Source organism: Hemibagrus wyckioides, linkage group LG15 (genome assembly GCF_019097595.1).
Source record: "Hemibagrus wyckioides isolate EC202008001 linkage group LG15, SWU_Hwy_1.0, whole genome shotgun sequence".
In the NCBI taxonomy this organism is placed as follows: Eukaryota; Metazoa; Chordata; class Actinopteri; order Siluriformes; family Bagridae; genus Hemibagrus; species Hemibagrus wyckioides.
In genome coordinates this window covers 13,224,801-13,243,213 of record NC_080724.1, presented here as the reverse complement: position 1 = coordinate 13,243,213, position 18,413 = coordinate 13,224,801, and the positions used below count along the sequence as shown (strand labels likewise).

Genomic DNA, 18,413 nt, shown 5'->3' with positions numbered 1-18,413 from the left:
TACAGACTGCTAAAATAATCCTACAAATCAAATCTAAGTTAAATTATTACACACACACACACACACACTGTTTGTTTTGCTGTGTTTTATGTGCTGGTATATTCCAGTAAAGGGTCGGTGTCTATTTACAGAAGTTAATGATTACTGAAGGTCAGTTCCAGACTCTGGGTTCAGGATAAAGGACAGAAAGAAGACGAGAGAGAGGAGCGATAGAAGGATAGCATGATGAGGATTATACTCGTTCTTCTTCTCTCTGTCCTCCTGCTGCAGCTTAGCTGCTCGGTGAGTCACGACATCTTTATTTATTAAATTTTAATCTGAACTCAGGGTCAGAACTGGATAATATTTATGAATCATTTTTTAAAGTTAAAGTTTCCTCAGCTGTGTGCAGTAACACAAAGACACAGGCAGTGTGAGCTGAAGAGTCCAAGCTTTTAAACTCCACAAACTTTAATGTAGATTTTTTATTGTAGCTGCTTTACTGGATAAAATAAAGTGACAATGCGCTGATTGTGTTTACACATCCACCCACCCACCCACACACAAACACACAGACATATACACATACATACGCACACAAACACACGTTTATTAATTAGATGGTGTGTAAGAGTGAAGATCTGAGTGCTTATGTGAATCTTTAAATCATAACTAATTCTAATCCCATATTAAACTCCCATAGTGAAGATAAAATTGTGATAAAATCATAATGTTCCAGTAAAAATACAAGTTTATCAAGTTTAAGAGAAGTTGAAGCTCAGAACATGGCGTGTAAGTTGCTTGTGTTCATCATGCTGCTGTTGTTCAACACCCTTCGTGTGGTTTGGGTTCCAGTGCAGCTGAGGATCAGTCAGTACAGGATTGTTTAACAGCGATGATGAAAAGTCAATATTCACACCGATCATGTGCTCTTCGCTCTCTGGCCCCTGAATCAATCCATTTTATTGATTAATGTGATGAGTCTCTGAAGAAGTGCTTCTCAAATGATTTACAAATGGAGTCATGAGAGAATTTCTTCTTTTGCTTTATTCACTTCTTTTTCAAATTCATTTTAGAAATTTCATTCCTTATGTTTCGTGTCTAACTGGATGTGACTCCTGAGCAGTTCCTCCACTCTTCTCACTATCACATGAAAGTCAGCACTGGGAATGTTTGTTGTTAAGTCTCTTGTGTTACCCAGATGTTTCTGACCTAATGAATTGTCCAGATGTTACAGTAATGGAGAGTGGTGAAGACCTGCAGAAAATTCATAATGGCCATTTGAGGTCATTTACCCAAAACGTTTGGGAAGTTAGTGAATGAATCAATGCAGAAATATTTTTTTTTAACCCCACATCACTGCTGAGTTCTAGACTCTGATTGGTGGTAGGTGTTGATTAGCTCTCTCTAACAGCAGCTCTGACTGTAGCGCAGGTTTATATTAATGCACTCAGTCTCATACCTTAAGGTTTCTATAGTAACAGCTCATTCACAGGGACGTGGACAGCACACACTCCACTGTTAATAAACTGATTATAAATATGTGAGTAATTGTTGATACACAGATCAGCCATAACATTATGACCACTGAGAGGTGAAGTGCTCATCATCATGGCACCTGTTAGTGTGTGGGATATATTAGGCAGCAAGTCTTTGGTCCTCAAAGTTGATGTGTTAGAAGCAGGAAAAATGGGCAAGCGTAAGTGAGTTTGACAAGGACCAAACTGTGATGGCTAGATGACTGGATCAGAGCATCTCCAAAACTGCAGGTCTTGTGGGGTGTTCCTGGTCTGCAGTGGTCAGTATCTATCAAAAGTGCTCCAAGTGAGGAACAGTGGTGACCAAGGTTGGGTGGCCAAGGTTCATTGATGCACATGGGGAGCGAAGGCTGGCCTGTGTGATCCGATCCAACAGACAAGCTACTGTTGCTCAAATTGCTGAAGAAGTTAATGCTGGTTCTGATAGAAAGGTGTCAGAATACACAGTGCATGACGGGTCAGGGCTGTTTTGGCAGCAAAAGGGGACCAACACAATATTAGGCAGGCAGTCATAATGTTAGGTCTGGTCTGTGTATGGTGAAGCGAACCACAGCATGTGAAGATTCCACCCAAACACCCTGTGGTGAGGTTTACTCTTATTTCCCTCAGCGTTTTTCCTCAGGTAGAGTCTGGAGTAGTTTGATGATGACTTTGTAATTTGTGTAACACTTTTCATGCAACAATTAGCAACATGCACAAATACAGAATTACATTCATGTATGCTACTGTAGATCCTGTAGGCATTATGAACATGGGCGGGAATGAGGGAATGGGTTTAAGGAGTAAAAAAGAAATAATAAAAATCTTGTCCCCGCCCACTTTACCAGTACAGACCTTACCTAATTGCTTAACTAATGCACTTTTAAAGAATAAACATAATAAATACAAACTGCCACTTTAATTAAACTCTGCTTCTGTTTATCCAGAAAGAAGAAACGAAGGATTCATCCAGATTCACAGACACACAGCAATCACAGAAAATATCTAAACCCCCCCACAAATTAACCACTCCCACTCCCCCTCCTACTCCCACTCCTACTCCCACTCCTACTCCCACTCGTTCTGAAATCCCACCCTCCAGCCTGTTCTCTCAGGAGTGTAGGTTTGGGAAATACACACGTTCGTCCTGTGCTAAAGTCTTCTGTCCTCCATGGCAGCGCTGCATCAATGGTCAGTGTGTGTGTAAACTGCCCTATCAGTGTCCTCGGAACAGACCTCTAGTGTGTGGACTGGACGGGAATAGTCACCTGACCATGTGCCACTCTCAGGCCCACGCCTGCCGATCTAAAAAACCTGTCTTCTCGCACTTCTCAAACCTCGGATCATGTGAAGGTGAAGAGACACGAAGAACAATAAATATCATTATCATCATCATCATCATCATCATCATAATCCACAATATCAAAAGAAATAATAAAACTTTCTAAAACTCTTAATGATGAGATTAGCTAAACTGATGAAAAAGTGCACAAAAAGTACAGACGACATTATAACTGAATCTGACTAAACTAGCTATAAAAGTTGCTAATCATACCTTGTCGTAACAGCAAAAAATCATTTAAAAATCCATGGATGTCACAAAATGATTATTTTGAATGATTACCTCATGCACGAGTGTGATCGTTCTTACTTTTATCAGAGACAACAGAGAAGGAACAGAGGCAGAGCACAGAACCTACACTTAAGTTGTGATCTTGAGAAAACAGCTTCCATTATCTTCCACAAAATAGCTGTAATTGTTCATTTTTATTGATAGAAATTATGTTTTAAATTAATTAATTAATTAATTAATTGATGAGCAAGTTTGACTCTGTGTGTGTGTGTGTGTGTCACAGAAAACTTTTTTAAAGTGCAGTTACAGGAGATCAAGGGTCTGCAGGTGGTTAAGATGGCAGCAGGTCAAGATAATCTGCCGATCTGTGCTTTAGACTCGTGGAACATGGCGGCAGCTAATGTCATCTGCAGGCAAACAAATAATGATGCTAGGTACACACACACATACACACACACACACACACACACACACACGCACACCCACACTATCCATGTGTTTGTGTCTCAGAGGAGCCCTGGCGTTGGGGAAGACAAAGTTCAAGGATGTAAAAGAAGCCTTTCCTAAAAAGAAGCAGTGTATGAGTGTGAGGTGTACGGGGGCGGAGCGTAGTCTGCCTGAGTGTGTACTTTACAAACCTCAAAACATGACAAAGCAAACACCTGTTGCTACGGTAACATGCTACACGGAACAACAAGGTAATAACAGGACATCACACACTGATCTAATCTATTCTGTCTAATCTATTGATTGTTTCTTTTGTGTTCATGGGACCTAGTGAATAACAAAAAATACAAACACACACACACACACTGTTCTCTGGGCACCTACAGACAGGGAGGAGTGTTCCGAGTTCCACTGTGTTAATGAGAAGTGTGTGTCTTGGGCACAAATTTGTGATGGAGTGGACGACTGTGGAGACAACAGTGACGAAATGTGCTGCACTGGTACGACAACTTAGATACACTACAACACTACACAACAATACACAATACTACACTGTACCACAATGTAGTACATTGTTTACTACTGTAGTATTGTGTAGTGTAGTGTTGTGTAATGCTGTATGTTATGTTGTGTCGTTTAGTGTATTGTGTATTGTTATGTAGTTTTGTATTGTGTTGTGTTTAGGTTGCCAAAATGATGCTTTCCACTGTACCAGTGGAGTGTGTCTCCCACGTTACGCTGTTAAAGATCAGATACGGGATTGTTTAGGAGGAGAAGACGAACTGGAACCAGACACACATCTCGGACCAAACGTCACAGAGATTCACCCGAAAACAGATTCAACAGTGGAAAAGGTAGAGAAAGGTTAGTGCCAGATATCACAGATTTTTAATGATGATGATGCTAATAACACCTAATTTATGCTAATTAAGTTCTTTCTGTTTCAATAGCACCAGAGCGAAAGGTGAAGCCTGAAATAGGTTACCGTTGTTCTACTACGCTATAGTCCACATGCACATAGTGAAAAATTTACAATATTGTTAATGCTAGTGCTAATTAAGCTACATTTATGTCAAAAACAATTTACACATTATTTGACATCATGCTTCTCAACGTAAAAAAAAAAAAAAACCTGAGCCGAGCAACACAATGAGCTAATGTTAGCTAGTGTAAGTTATAAACACTGTCAGGTTGTGAAACTATAAATAAATGTTCTATTTTAGATTATAATCTTGTTTAAAAGTAATATTTTAATCTGAAATGCACACACACACAAACACACACTCACACACACCATGATAACATGACCTGTCTGTTTGTTTTACAGAGGTCTGGTCGAGTCCTGTAGAAGGTAATTAGATTAACACACACACACACACACACGTCACATGTTCAGACACACAACTATACAATACCACAATAGCAGTAATTCTAATGTGTGTGTGTGTGTTTGTGTGTGTGTGTGTGCCAGATATCCAGCAATCACGCAATCACACTGAGACCCTGCATTGTGGAATTCCCAACACAGACTATCTGAATAAGGCAGAGGAAGAAATACGACCTAGGCGCATTAAACGTGTGGTGGGCGGAGAAGAAGCTCGGCCGGTCAGAATGCACAACACACACAACACACAACAATGTACAACAATACACAAAGATGGTCAACTTTACACAACAGTACACAACACCATGCAATTCTACACAGAAGTACACAACACCACACAACAGTACAAAACACTACACAACAGTACACAGTAAGTTGTGTGTTGTTGTGTTCAGACTCAGATACAGTGGCACGTGGCTGTGCAGACTGTTCCAGATGATAGAATCTACTGTGGTGGTGTTTATCTGGGCGGCTGCTGGGTACTAACTGCAGCACACTGCCTCAGGTATCTAATCAGGGCTTAGAACCTCCACTAAAAATTTTAAATGTTTTAAGTTAACCGTAACACAAAACAATGTGTGTGTGTGTGCAGCCAGAAGCCCCATGCATTCAAGATTAAATTCTCTCTCTGGAAAAAGTTGTCTAATCAGAAGACCACTGACATCGTCCCTGTGAAAAACATCTTCATGCACCATAATTACAACCCACGCACCTATGAGAATGACATCGCGCTCATCCAACTAAAGGAGCTGGCTAACGAGAAGATTTGTATCAATCCAAACCCGGCCGTGCGGCCCATCTGTGTTCCCTGGTCCCCGCTGCAGTTTCCTGACAACTACACCTGCACCATCTCTGGTTGGGGACGCAACAAAGGTACACCACACCTGACTGCACACATAATGCTAATGCTAAGAAAATGCTAATGTTGTCCCACCTGTCTCACATTTCTCAAACTTCACTTGTCTCACCCCTCCACAACACAGCTATCTTTCCTCTGCGTAAACATCTCACCTGTCCAGAACTTTCTACACTGGCCTCACCTGTCTCAATTCAGTTCAATTTTTTGTATTGTGCTTTTAACAACAGACATTATCTCAAAGCTTTTCAGAAATATAAAACTGATAAAATTTTCAACCCAATTTATACTCATCCCTAGTAGGAGCACTTCTGTCTTGTCAGAGTTAAGCAGGAGGAAGTTAGTGAGCATCCACTGTCTAATGTCTTTTACATATTCTTCAAGCTTAATAAGCTGGTGTCTCTCATCTGGCTTAGCTGAAACATATAGCTGTGTGTGATCAGCATAACAGTGGAAGCATGTTTACGACTAATTTCACCAAGTGGTAGCATATATAAGGAGAAACGCAGTGGGCCTATAATAGAACCTTGTGGAACACCAAACATAACTTTAGTATGCTTAGAAAAGTCTAACAACACCAAGAACATGTTCTAGTTTATCTGGTAGATCAAGTAACAGCAGCAAGGAGACAGCAAGGAGGCTAGTAACAGGTCATTTACTACTTTAACGAGTGTTGTGTCAACTATCCTACCCGTCCACACCAGTCTCACCTCTCCACAACTCAACTATACTACATGTCCATACTATATTACCTGTTCCTAGTGGTATCACCTATCCAAGACCTGCCTGTCTCTCCTATCCAACTTGTCTTTTCTGTCTCCACTGTTCACTGTTCATACCTGTCTCACTTCCCCACATAAATCTCTCTCTCTCTCTCTGTCTTTGTAGAGGGACAGAGTGTGAATATACTGAGGTGGGCCAATGTGAGTCTCATCTCTAACTGCAGGAACTACTACAAGGAACGCTTCCATGATGGAATGATGTGTGCAGGTTTGTGTCTCATTTCACCTGTCTAACCGATCTCACCACATCTAGACTATGCATATGCACCTGTCTCACGTGTCTCTGTGTCAGGTGATCTGGAAGGGAAGGTGGACTCGTGCCAGGGCGACTCCGGAGGCCCGTTAGTGTGTCAGGATGCGAGCGGTGTGTCGTACGTCTGGGGAATCGTGAGCTGGGGAGAAAAGTGCGGGGAAGCCGGCTACCCTGGAGTGTATACTAAAGTTGCTCACTATTTCGAGTGGATTCGACTAATCACCGGCTGGTCTGTTGTCACCAAGTACAATCAGTGAGGTGGAAACAAGCTAATAATGCTAATGATGTAGCTGAAGTTGAAACAGATGATGTATTTTAAAGTAAATGCCTTGTTTTGATTATAATTTTTGCTATATTAATAGCAACGTTTCATGAGAGTTAATTCTTTGACTTTAATTTCATGGTTCTCATTAAAAGTTTTACAAGCCAATTTAAGTGTGTTTTTCTTTGTGCTCATCATAAAAATTATGCACAGCGATAAGGATACTGTTATCAGGAATCAGAAAGATTTTTCTGAAGCTAAAAAAACCCATATTTACTCGTAGTGAATAATCTCCCGCTAAATCCAGTGCAGAGAGCGCTTCGAAACAACAGAGCGCCCTCTGGTGGTAGCCTAAAGAATTTGAAACATTCCTTGCGAAGAAGTTAAACCTGAAGTATAGATTCTGGTTAGGTGACTTAGAAAATAATGTGTGTGTGTGTGTGTGTGTGCATACATAAATGCATAGTTCTATGTTGAGCTGGATTTAACAGAGCGCACACACACACACACACACACACAGATTAACGTTAGTGACATTTTGATAAAATCCTGGTATGTTAATCATCCAACTAAGAATTTTCATCTCTTCATTTTATTTCTTATTTCTTTTCCTTCTCTTCCCTGTTGTCTTTCTCTTTTTTCTTTCTTCTCTCTTTCCCCCATCCTTTTGTTATTTCACTCCATCACTATAATCATAACCTTTTGTTGTATTATGTTTTTTAATTCGATTTCTTCTCATCTTTTGCACAAATCGACGCTAATCATTTCCTTCACAACACACAGAAGCTACTGTTTATTGTTTGTGCTGTTACTAGTTTTAATTTTTACTCAGTAACTGGTTGTTGTTTATGAATGATTAGATCCTCATTAGCTCTATTAGCTCATCATGCTAGCATTAGCTCAGGTCTGTGATGAATGTGATTTGAACTGCGAGTTTGTGTATGAGAAGTGGCAGCACTGTGTTTGTGTGTGTGTATGTGTGTGTATGTGTTATGCTGTTTGTTCATTAAAAGTAGCACATGTTCTTTGTGTGGTACATGACCACAGTGACGCATGCTCAGCTGAGAAATCTTATACACACACACACACATACACACACAGGTTTGTTCAGGATTCTTTCAGAAGTGTCTTGTGTTGACTGAAGGCTGGAGTGTTTGCTCTGTTATCAGTGACACACCGACTGGGCGACATTTTTGAGTGTGAGGTGTGAGGAGTTCATTTCGGGTGTGAAGCAGTGGAGATTAAAGTGCCGAGTTGGATGGTTGATGTTATAATGAGCTGAATTTCAGTGCTGTCACTTCCTGTTTGAATCTGGGTAATTAGGTGATCAGACCTGGGCTTTGGAGTGTGATGCGAAAATCAAATCTGTGCTGTTAGTCTTCACCTTGTTCACAACACAACTTCACACCACACTCCATTGCCCAGATCTGGTCATCTAATACTCAACAAATTCCACTCCATAATAACCAGTTTTAGACAAACATATTTAAACAGGAAACACACATTGCAAAAATTATAATACTATAAGTAATTACTGTCTAATATATAGTATTGTGTCCTGAAGTATTGACTAGTAGTATTTTTGGTGTTGTATAAAGTGCAGTGTGTTGTGGAGTGAAGCACTGTATAACTGTGTAGTAGAGTGTGTAGTATAGTTTGTAGTACATTGTGTAATGTTGTGAAGTATCATGTATTGCTGTGTAGAGTTGTTGAGAGTGTGTAGTGTTGTGCACTGGGGAAGGTATTTGCATCATCAACAAAAAACCCCAGTATGTGAAATCAGAGTCTGTATTCAGTGTTATATAGGAAAATATTTTATTATTTTACATTATGACCAAATAAACAACACAATCATACCGAATGAATGCAAAAGATATTCACACTGAAATCAAATAAAATACAGTACGTGTAAATAACAATAATAAACAGTACTTCAGTACAATCAGTAAACACACAGTCACTGTGGTGATGCTAACGGCATGCAATAAAACATCCTTCATTAAAATAAATTATTTTCTTCTTCTTCACCAGATAGTCTTTAAAGCACTTAGGTGCACACTCACTCACACACACACACACACACAGACACTCAGTCTGTCAAATACTGCTGTGTGTGTGTGAGCCTGAGCTGTAATGTTCTGTCCGGAGTGTGTGTGTGTGTCACTCGTCTCGGGTCAGTTGCACTTTGGAGTACGAGTCACAGGGTGAAGTTAGACAGGAGGTGGGCAGAGTGATCGGCCAGCAGAACTTACAGGGCACCACGGAGTGAACGTTCCTCTCAAGAAAGTTGAAGATGAACCTCCACCACACACGATGGAGATAATTCTGAGGAGAATCTTTTAGAGACTGGAGAGAGAGAGAGAGAAGGTGAAAGAATAATTATAAAGCTATTATACTTTAAACACATACAAGCAACTAAATCTGATACTGAATCTATTTTTTCTGCTTGTTTTTAATGAATCAAATGACTCATCCAGCTAAACTGACTCATTTATAGGTTTGAGCCAAACCAGGAAGAGATGTTCCTCAGTGTGAAGTTACACTGCAAACACTACACAAGATTTCTTAAACGAATAACACTAACGTTGCTCAGATGACACCCAGTCTGTGGTTCAGGCGGGCTTGTGATCCAGTTCTCCTGATTTATTAAAAAGATTCGTCAAAAACATGATTCTTTGCATATTGGACCTTGTTGATTTGAAACATGGTGTCAGCCTTAGTGTTAGTTATATAACTACTTTTAGAGATTCCATTCAGTGCTGTTTATCCTCTCACACATGGAGATTGTTGTTTCTAGGGAAATGCTGGGTGGTCTATTAAAACCAATCTCTCAGCTTAGTTTTGACAGGATGCTAACTTCACCTGACTGTAGCAGACAGATGATGATGATGTCATTAGTAGAAGATGATGGCTACAGTTTGGACAGAGATGTGACTGGTGACTAATTGATACAGAAGTTCCAATGTTACAAACTAAAAGGATGAGAGTTTATTATTTTCCTGGTTGATGGACAGGACGTGTTAGACAGGACTTTCAGTATTATGCCCTGACAATATTTACCTGGTTGTTGGCCATGGTGTGGTACCAGTAGAAGAGGCGTGATGTAACGAAATACGCCACCACCACATCCACGCTGTAGTGCTCATGAGCTACAAGGATGAAGACCATGCCCACTACACTCAGAAGCCAGCAGATCCAGTGATACCACCACATCCTGCGGGGGGAGTCTGCAACAGAGAATACAGCAGTGCTGAAGACATGCATTTCCGTGTGGTGGCAGATTTTTTGGTCACAGTTTCACCCTTATGATTTTACACATCCGATGTAACTAGTTTAACTGGTGGAATCTGTGGCTGTGGTTCTAGAACTCTCTAGTGTGATTTAATAAGCAGCTAGCTAAATTAACCAAGTGTGTGTGCAATCATGCATTTAATTTAACAAGTGCAGAAGTGATGATGATGATAAGGATGATGATGATACACACACTCACATTCACTGATAAAGAGGGAGTTGAGTGTGAGGATGACTGTGTGCCCGCTGTACAGGAAATCACCACACATCATATGTGAGCCTGTGATGGACAAACCTCCTCCTGAGACGAGCTGGAAGACCCGATACACTTTCCCCAAGGAGTCATCATTCAACTGGAGAGGGGGGAGGGGTAACTCAGGTCTAACTCATTACAGAGGACACAAAAACAAAGTATACACACACACACACACCAACCTTGGGAGCACAGTTCATGTGTGTGCTAGGGACAGGCAGCGTGGTGATGTACATGGTGATGATGCGATACAGATACAGAATCCCCATCAGGAAGAAGAATCTGCGGCCTACGATTGACCTGAATGCGTGCACACACACACAAACACACACACACTTCCTTTACTATTTACAACCTGTCGTCGGTGGATAAACCCTGAGCATATGGTAGAAACTCGAACACAACTCCTCTCTGAATGGACCTCAGTGGACGTGATGAGTGATATGATATGTATTGTGATGGTGGAGAATGCTTGTTTTTGATTGGCTGGCACTGTGTGTGTGTGTGTGTGTGTGTGTGTTTTACTGTGCTCTGTCAGGGCAGGTTGTGCAGAGCCCCATGATTTATATCATCAAACACTAATCTCAATACCAAGTACTGATTCATAACTACATACATTTTGAAATTTAGTTGAATCACTAATCACCTCTTCTGAGTGACAACCATTCAAACACATCAACTGTATCAGTGGGTCTATCACAGGGTTACTGTAAAAGTCAGCAGATATTAGCCTGAGTCATTCACAGGAGTCTGGTGTAATAAAGTTCATGCTTCACTAACACGGCTGAACAACTACTCCCACACAGACAGAAAGAGACAGACAATGTGAATGAAAAACCTACAGACAGACAGCATGAAAGAAAGACAGACAGAGTGATGGACACAGAGACAAGGTGAAGTACAGAGAGAGACAGACAGAGAGAAATATACTGACTTGTGTTTGAGGAAGACCCACTGCATGGTCCAGACGAGCGTCAGTCCGATGCCGATGACCTCGGTGACAGTAAATGCCCACTCCAAACGTGGTACATAGTCGAAAAACTTATCGGGCAGTGGCGGGTTATCCACCTTATTTGGGACGCGCTCGTGCACAATTGTGATCATGACAGTGGTGAAAAAGAGCATAGACACCGCCCACAGGAAGGACAAGCCCGTTTTCCACCATTCTGCTGGTAGATGCTCAACTTGGGCTCTGCACAGCTGCTGAAGGCGTGGCTCGCCCATACTGATGCGGATGTAGTCCTGGTTCTTACGCAGTAAACGTGCAAAACCTCGTGACAGACGGGACTGGGGTGCAGCATGGTCTGTGGTGTGGTCTGTAGCTCTGCCTTCTTTCAAATTTCCCGGGGTTTGGTCTGTAGGCGGAGTCTGAGAGTGTTGGGAAGTGTCCGAAACTAATATTTCAGTGTGGCTGTCATTTTCACCTTCGTGCTTCACTGATTCAGGAAACTCAGTCACTGCCATCATTAATGTACACAATTGCACACACTTACACACACACACTGTCTCTTTCACACGCACACTGTCTCTCACACAATGTCTCTTACACACCCAATAAGAAAACAATCTCTTCAGTGGAACAGAAACAGACTGCTGAATTTCTGCTGCTTCTGCTGACCTGAAATAAGAGCAAGAGAGAAACATTATGTGTTATATATGACTTGTGTTTGTGTGATGGCATTAAATAAACACTGATGTGTAAACAGGACATAAATATCAGACTCCAGTATGTCTAAGAGCAGGGGATTTTGGCAGCTGATGGTTTGTGATTAAAATTTTCTCTGGATGTTCTGTTGACTTTATGCCAATTCCTATAATAAAACACACACACACACACACCATTATAACTTTTCCTGATTAATGGATTGTTGTGAGGATTACTTTCACTCCATGTGTCCCACATGCCCTGCACTCATAGTGAAACACGTCTCTGCTTGCTATTTCACATCTAACATGAGAAAGACCTTACTCCAAGCTACTTCCTGTTTTTCCTTAGTCCAAGTTGTTTTATGCAAAAGACTATTGCTTCATTTTGCATGTCATTCCTAATTTCCTCAACAGTACCTTTTTCCAACCAATCCTGAAAGTCGGCTTTGTTTAGAGCGTGAAAGATCACATCATCATAATTACAAATAAAAACTGACACAGGGTTCATGAGATCGGTCTCGTTTTGGATTTTTCCAGCTCTGAAATTAGACGAAGTTGTTCAACTCCACCCCTTTTCCTTAAAAGGGAACTCACAAGAAAAGTGACAGAGACGCTGTGAAGGTTTGTAAATTTGCCTCTCTGAGGATGCAGAGAAAACACTGGCAAAGTGAAGTAGGCGGAGCCAACACGTCTCTACGACTGTAAGGAACACGTTTAAGAAAGGAGCTGTTTGGCTATGAATTAAATGGTTACCGTGTCCTTGTTACATCCATGAGAGAAGCCGGTGAGATTAACTGTTTATAGATGATTTACGATACAGGAGCTAATGTGATCCTAATGAGGTACCACATCACTCAAAGTAACTATAAACAGAAACGTATGAGGTCTCATTCTTCAACTAAATAAACTGTCGTTGTTGGTAAATAGCTGTGGGGACATGGAGACAATAAACTTTAAACTTATAGGAGGATCTCTGCTTCATCACACCACCCAGACAGGATTTATTATAGTGATGTAATAATTGAGGAGGTCTGAGTAGTTCAAGGTTGTGTTTTCACACTGTACATGCTGCACATGTCATGATGCTTTGTTACACTTTAACCACTTTAAACTTTTGTTCACACACACACACAAAGCATTATACATTTATTCTGGCATTACGGCGAAACCGCAAATTGTAAACTCCTCTGTCCTGAAGATGTGGAAAACTTCAAGTTCCAGCTTCACCTCTGACTGATACACAGTGCTGACAGTGGGGACTCCTTCCACACATCACACATCATACACACACACACACACGTGCATACACACAAACACATTTTTCTTTAATGAAAACTTCACATGCTTGTTTTATCAGCTGGTTAGAGGACTGCCTGCTATACACGTCCCTGAGAATGATCTGTTACTACTGAAAGAAATACGTATTGAAACGAGAGCATTAATATAAATCTGTCATCTGCAGCTGCACTACTGTCAGAGCTGCTGTTATAGAGAGTTAATCAACTGCTTCTGATTTGAGAACTCACATAATGACGAATCATTTTGACGACCCATGGGTGTGTGTGGGTGTGTGTATACAGAAGCATTCTAAAGGGTTTGTGAAACAATCAGCTTACAGACAATACTTCTCCCACCTAATTTGTAGAATATGTTATAAAATGAGCTTAATTATGCTTAGTAAAAAATAACACCATAAATAAAATATAGCCTATATCATTGCCATGGTTAAACAATCAACAATCAGTGTGCGTGTGTGTGAGCAGCAAACAAAGGTGTGTTTTAGCTGGAAAAAAAAACCTTAGCAGAAGGCTGAAAGGTGCTGGTGTGTGAATGTGTGTGTGTGTGAGCTGACACACCCTGCTCAAACTCGTCTTTCCACACAGGGTCACATTCTTTCACTCCTCTGGACCTCTTCATCTTTCGTATTCTTTTGTTTTAAGCACCATTAAAAACTCAGCAAACTTGTGTTTTAAGTATGGATTTATATGTCTGGTTAACTGTAGATGTGTTTCTTACTCAGTTAACCGAAACAGTAAATCATTCGAAATGACCACGGAGTCCGAAGTTCTGGAAAATGGCGGATGGTTCCGACGTTTCTAAGTTGTTTGTTGGGATTAAACGAAAAAAAAAAAACACGCCAACCTAAAAGCAGAGCATAGTTCAAATGCCCTTAAAATGGTCATCTTTCTAGTCGGTGTGATTTGCGGTTCTGTGATAAAGATTAAAATGTGGAGAATTTCTGTTACTGGCCAGTGCGGCGGGGTGAATGCTCTGCGCATGCGCGACACATCACTTATCACCGACCTGAAATGAATACGGTATAGTAGCTATACTGTAGACTATCACATTAATGTACTGTACTTATTATGTTTAAACGTTGTGTAACAGTAGTGATCTCTACGTATTGTAGAAAGAACAGTAAGTGTCTTTCTACAAGAACGAATGCCGAAATTCATCACAACCGAAACAAGTCCACCTGTAGCCCTCAGAGCAACATGGCGCCTGATTCGGGAAAGTGATGAACAATAAAACCAAACAAACACGGACATGTAAAAACACTGCTTACTAACAATATTCTCCTGACACCTGAACACACAAAGACACGTAAAGCTAGGTAAATGTCCTGTGTGAGGAGATGGAAAAAGGACATATGGATATTTGCTTATTATTTGTTTACACAGTTATCTTTCTCTTATTCTTTATAACTGCAAAGTGCGCGTGCAACCTGACATCATATTAACTTATTAATAAACAACATCTGAGAATAAACACTTCAGCTTCACTCCTTAGATATGTTTATCCTCATCATATTTCAGGATGGTAAGCAATCGTTTAATAAATGAAAGCCCTCACCTGGACCTGGATTTGGATCTTCAGCTGGTTCCAATGGCTGAACCTCACAGGACTGTGTGTGTTAATGTTCCGCAGCTGATCAGCATTTTCATGTCCATTTCACACGGATAGAGACCGAAACTAAATCTGAATCCTTCACCTGCCACTAATGCACACCTGTCTCACAAACACGCCTACATCCGGATAAACGCCACTCCCACTCGCGTCTTGAAGACGTGGTTCAAGGAGAGCTTAAATGTTAACTTAAAAAACACTAAACTAAGATCAAAAATAATAAGTCTAAATATATGATGCATCAATAAAACAAAAACATGAAATAACATTATAACATGTTCCATCAACTAGATTATTTATTTATTTTTTTCCTGTTTTTGGATCATAAACTGTTTTGTAGATGTTTTTTGTAAACTGTGTTCTCTTCATGCTTTGAAGTTTATAAATCTCATTTTAATGTTTCGTTTCTTTCTATTATAATTGATATCGATGTTTGTAAATATTATTATTATTATTATTATTACATGATTATACAATTGTTATTTATTTATTACTGACTATTATAAAGTAATTAGTTATCTAATACTAGTTAACTGTTTGAACCAGTTTAATAAATTCGATTCATATAATTTTTTTTAACCATGCTCAACCATCTGCATTTTTCTGCTCGGCAGTGTGAGTCAGATACTGTGGGATTACCAGCCTCCAGTTTACACCATGCTAATTGGTGGCCATAAGCTTGCATTGTTTTGATTAGCTATTATTCTTCTTTTTGTTTGTTGTTGTTGCTGTAGTTTTAAATTAGAATTAAAGAATCAACACTCTTGTAAAACAAACATGACCTCCCTAGATCGTCTACATTTAAGGTGTCTTTGACTTTACTTGAGCCATTTCTTTAACCTCATTCATTACGGGAAAAACCACGCCCAGTTGCATTATCCCTGCCCATCCCTTCCGGAACACCTTAAAAGATAATGTATCAGTGGAAATGTCACGTAGTCTAACTTAGCGCTGATACTTGTGTTTTATACTCTTTGGCGCGGTCTAGTGGTGACTATGTGAAACTGCAGCAGCTGTTGCTTTAAACTGAGAGATTGAAGTTGTAAGATTATAAACGTAATAACATAAACATTTCAGGAATATTACAATCATATATATAATGCTGCTGTTTCACAAATATCTTAGACAAAAAGTAGCCTGCTAACATGCTTATAATTATCTTTTCCAAAGTACCCAAGCATTTCCAACTGCTTTAGACAATATAATAGTCCTTTATAAGCTTGTTGGTCACAGTCATAATGCAGTGGATGTGATTGGGAAAGAGTGAAGCAACTGCAGTGAGACTAGACAGAAATACAGATGTGACAGACAGCACACTGATCTGCAGTAAAGCCAGTTCAAATGATTAAGTTTATAAGTGTCTTATATATGATAAGACACACACACACACAGAGCATACTTATATAACTCATACCAGATGTGATCAAATACAAACCCTGTCAAAGAAAATCTGCCCCTCAGTCAATGTCCCTGCACACACACACACACACACACACACACATTACAAATTAATTGATCTCCTCTGTTGACATGAAAAAAAAGATGGAGAAATTGTACCACATTTTCCACACTTTTCCACACATGAAACACAGGAGTTTGTTCACTGTGTGTGTGTGTTTTATGAATGAGTGCTCTGTCATTTCTTATTTGACAACATGTTTGCTCTTTGGCTCTATGACATGGTCATGTGGAGGAGACAGAATATAATCTCCTCAATCCACAGACTGCACTGAGATCCTGAGATCAGTGGAACAGTAAAACCTTTTACGCTGTAGTTCCACCTCATCATCACAACTCTAACTCTGTTGATGAAGATGTTCTGTATTTCTCCATCACGAATAATTACATGCAGCTCCTGATGTTACTCTAGGCATTTCCTTGATGTTTGACTGTCTGATGTACTGCTGGCTCTTACTGGGTCGACACGCTCAGATTTAATTTCAAGCTGAGGTCAGAACTACACTTTTAAAAGATGTCATTATACTCCAGAATTTACAAATATGTCACAATACTGGAGAACTGCAGGATTTTCTCCACATCAAACAACATGAACTAAACAGACACAGCCAGCAGCTACAACAGGACAAGCATCTAAATACGAAAACACAGAACAGAATTTCAGAAACTAGTGAACGGATCACAAGGCAGGTGCACGTGAGAGAGGAGAAGTTGATAAAGACCTGTGATTGCACCCTCTGGTGGCTTAGTGGTGATGGGTCAATGGAGGTTGTGGTGATGAACTTAGTAAAATTCTCCTCAGTTATATCAGAAGTGAGTGAAAGAAGTCTGGGACTGTCATCACCATGGACACACAACACAGGTTTTGTTGTTCTGCCTAGCTTACATTGCTGTGAACTTTTCACTCAGCCCTTATTAAGTCATTTCTGCATTTTTTCTCACTGATATCACGCGGCTTGTCACTGATACAGAGCCACCGTGTGCCGTCGGGTCTTTGTTAACAATAGCATGCTAACAATAATGGATCTTAATCATAAAGTAAGCGCCGTGCTGTGATGAAATGCTATCTGGTTTTGTGTGGTAATGCTACACTGATGTGAACTCCTGTATACACACACACACACAGAAACAGATGCTTGGAGTCAGCGTGTCTTGGACTTTGTGTAGTTTATTTAGCTGCACTGGTACATTACTCACACTGCTGTTTCTAACACAATGCTGTAATGTTTATTGAACACAGTTCTCAAAAGGTGAAGCGAGTAACTTGATATATTTTATTTTTTGTCTGATTTATTTTCCGTTCGTCCACTTTTTCCAAAACACAACATACACTGTACGGTATTTACCATAGTGACATACGTTAACAAACAAACAAAGAAGAAAACATTAAAGAGCAACACCTTCAAACACATCCCTCACTGTCTGAGCTGAGAAGGTTAATGTACATGTGTAAATGTGTTGGTGTTTGTGTGTAAATGTGTTGGTGTTTGTGTGTAAATGTGTTTGTGTGTAAATGTGTTGGTGTTTGTGTGTAAATGTGTTTGTGTGCAAATGTGGTGGTGTTTGTGTGTAGATGTGTTGGTGTTTGTGTGTAAATGTGTTTGTGTGCAAATGTGGTGGTGTTTGTGTGTAGATGTGTTGGTGTTTGTGTGTAAATGTGTTGGTGTTTGTGTGTAAATGTTTGTGTGCAAATGTGTTGGTGTTTGTGTGTAAATGTGGTGGTGTTTGTATTGGTGTGGTGTTTGTGTGTAAATGTGTTTGTGTGTAAATGTGTCTGTGTTTGTGTGTAAATGTGTTGGTGTTT

At 40.1% G+C, this 18,413-nt stretch overlaps 2 protein-coding genes across 3 annotated transcripts; one reads left to right on the top strand and one right to left on the bottom strand.

Moving 5' to 3' along the window:
- The first annotated feature begins 131 nt into the window (after window positions 1–131).
- cfi (complement factor I) lies at window positions 132–7,221 on the top strand. 2 transcript variants are annotated; one of them, XM_058410713.1, is made up of 13 exons: window positions 132–282; window positions 2,444–2,849; window positions 3,353–3,503; window positions 3,580–3,767; window positions 3,903–4,016; window positions 4,201–4,380; window positions 4,467–4,496; window positions 4,844–4,867; window positions 4,988–5,121; window positions 5,296–5,405; window positions 5,493–5,773; window positions 6,645–6,746; window positions 6,831–7,221. In XM_058410713.1, exons 1-13 carry the CDS (start codon window positions 223–225, stop codon window positions 7,046–7,048), a joined length of 1,998 nt encoding a protein of 665 aa, XP_058266696.1. In that variant the 5' UTR covers window positions 132–222; the 3' UTR covers window positions 7,049–7,221. The 2 variants fall into 2 exon arrangements, with proteins under 2 accessions (XP_058266696.1, XP_058266697.1); XM_058410714.1 differs by lacking the exon at window positions 4,467–4,496.
- Window positions 7,222–8,872: 1,651 nt separating this feature from the next.
- sgms2b (sphingomyelin synthase 2b) lies at window positions 8,873–15,255 on the bottom strand. Its single transcript, XM_058410735.1, has 6 exons — window positions 15,098–15,255; window positions 11,532–12,215; window positions 10,780–10,897; window positions 10,544–10,697; window positions 10,114–10,280; window positions 8,873–9,399 (listed from the first exon to the last, which is right to left on the bottom strand). Exons 2-6 carry the CDS (start codon window positions 12,062–12,064, stop codon window positions 9,214–9,216), a joined length of 1,158 nt encoding a protein of 385 aa, XP_058266718.1. The 5' UTR covers window positions 12,065–12,215; window positions 15,098–15,255; the 3' UTR covers window positions 8,873–9,213.
- Window positions 15,256–18,413: the final 3,158 nt, after the last annotated feature.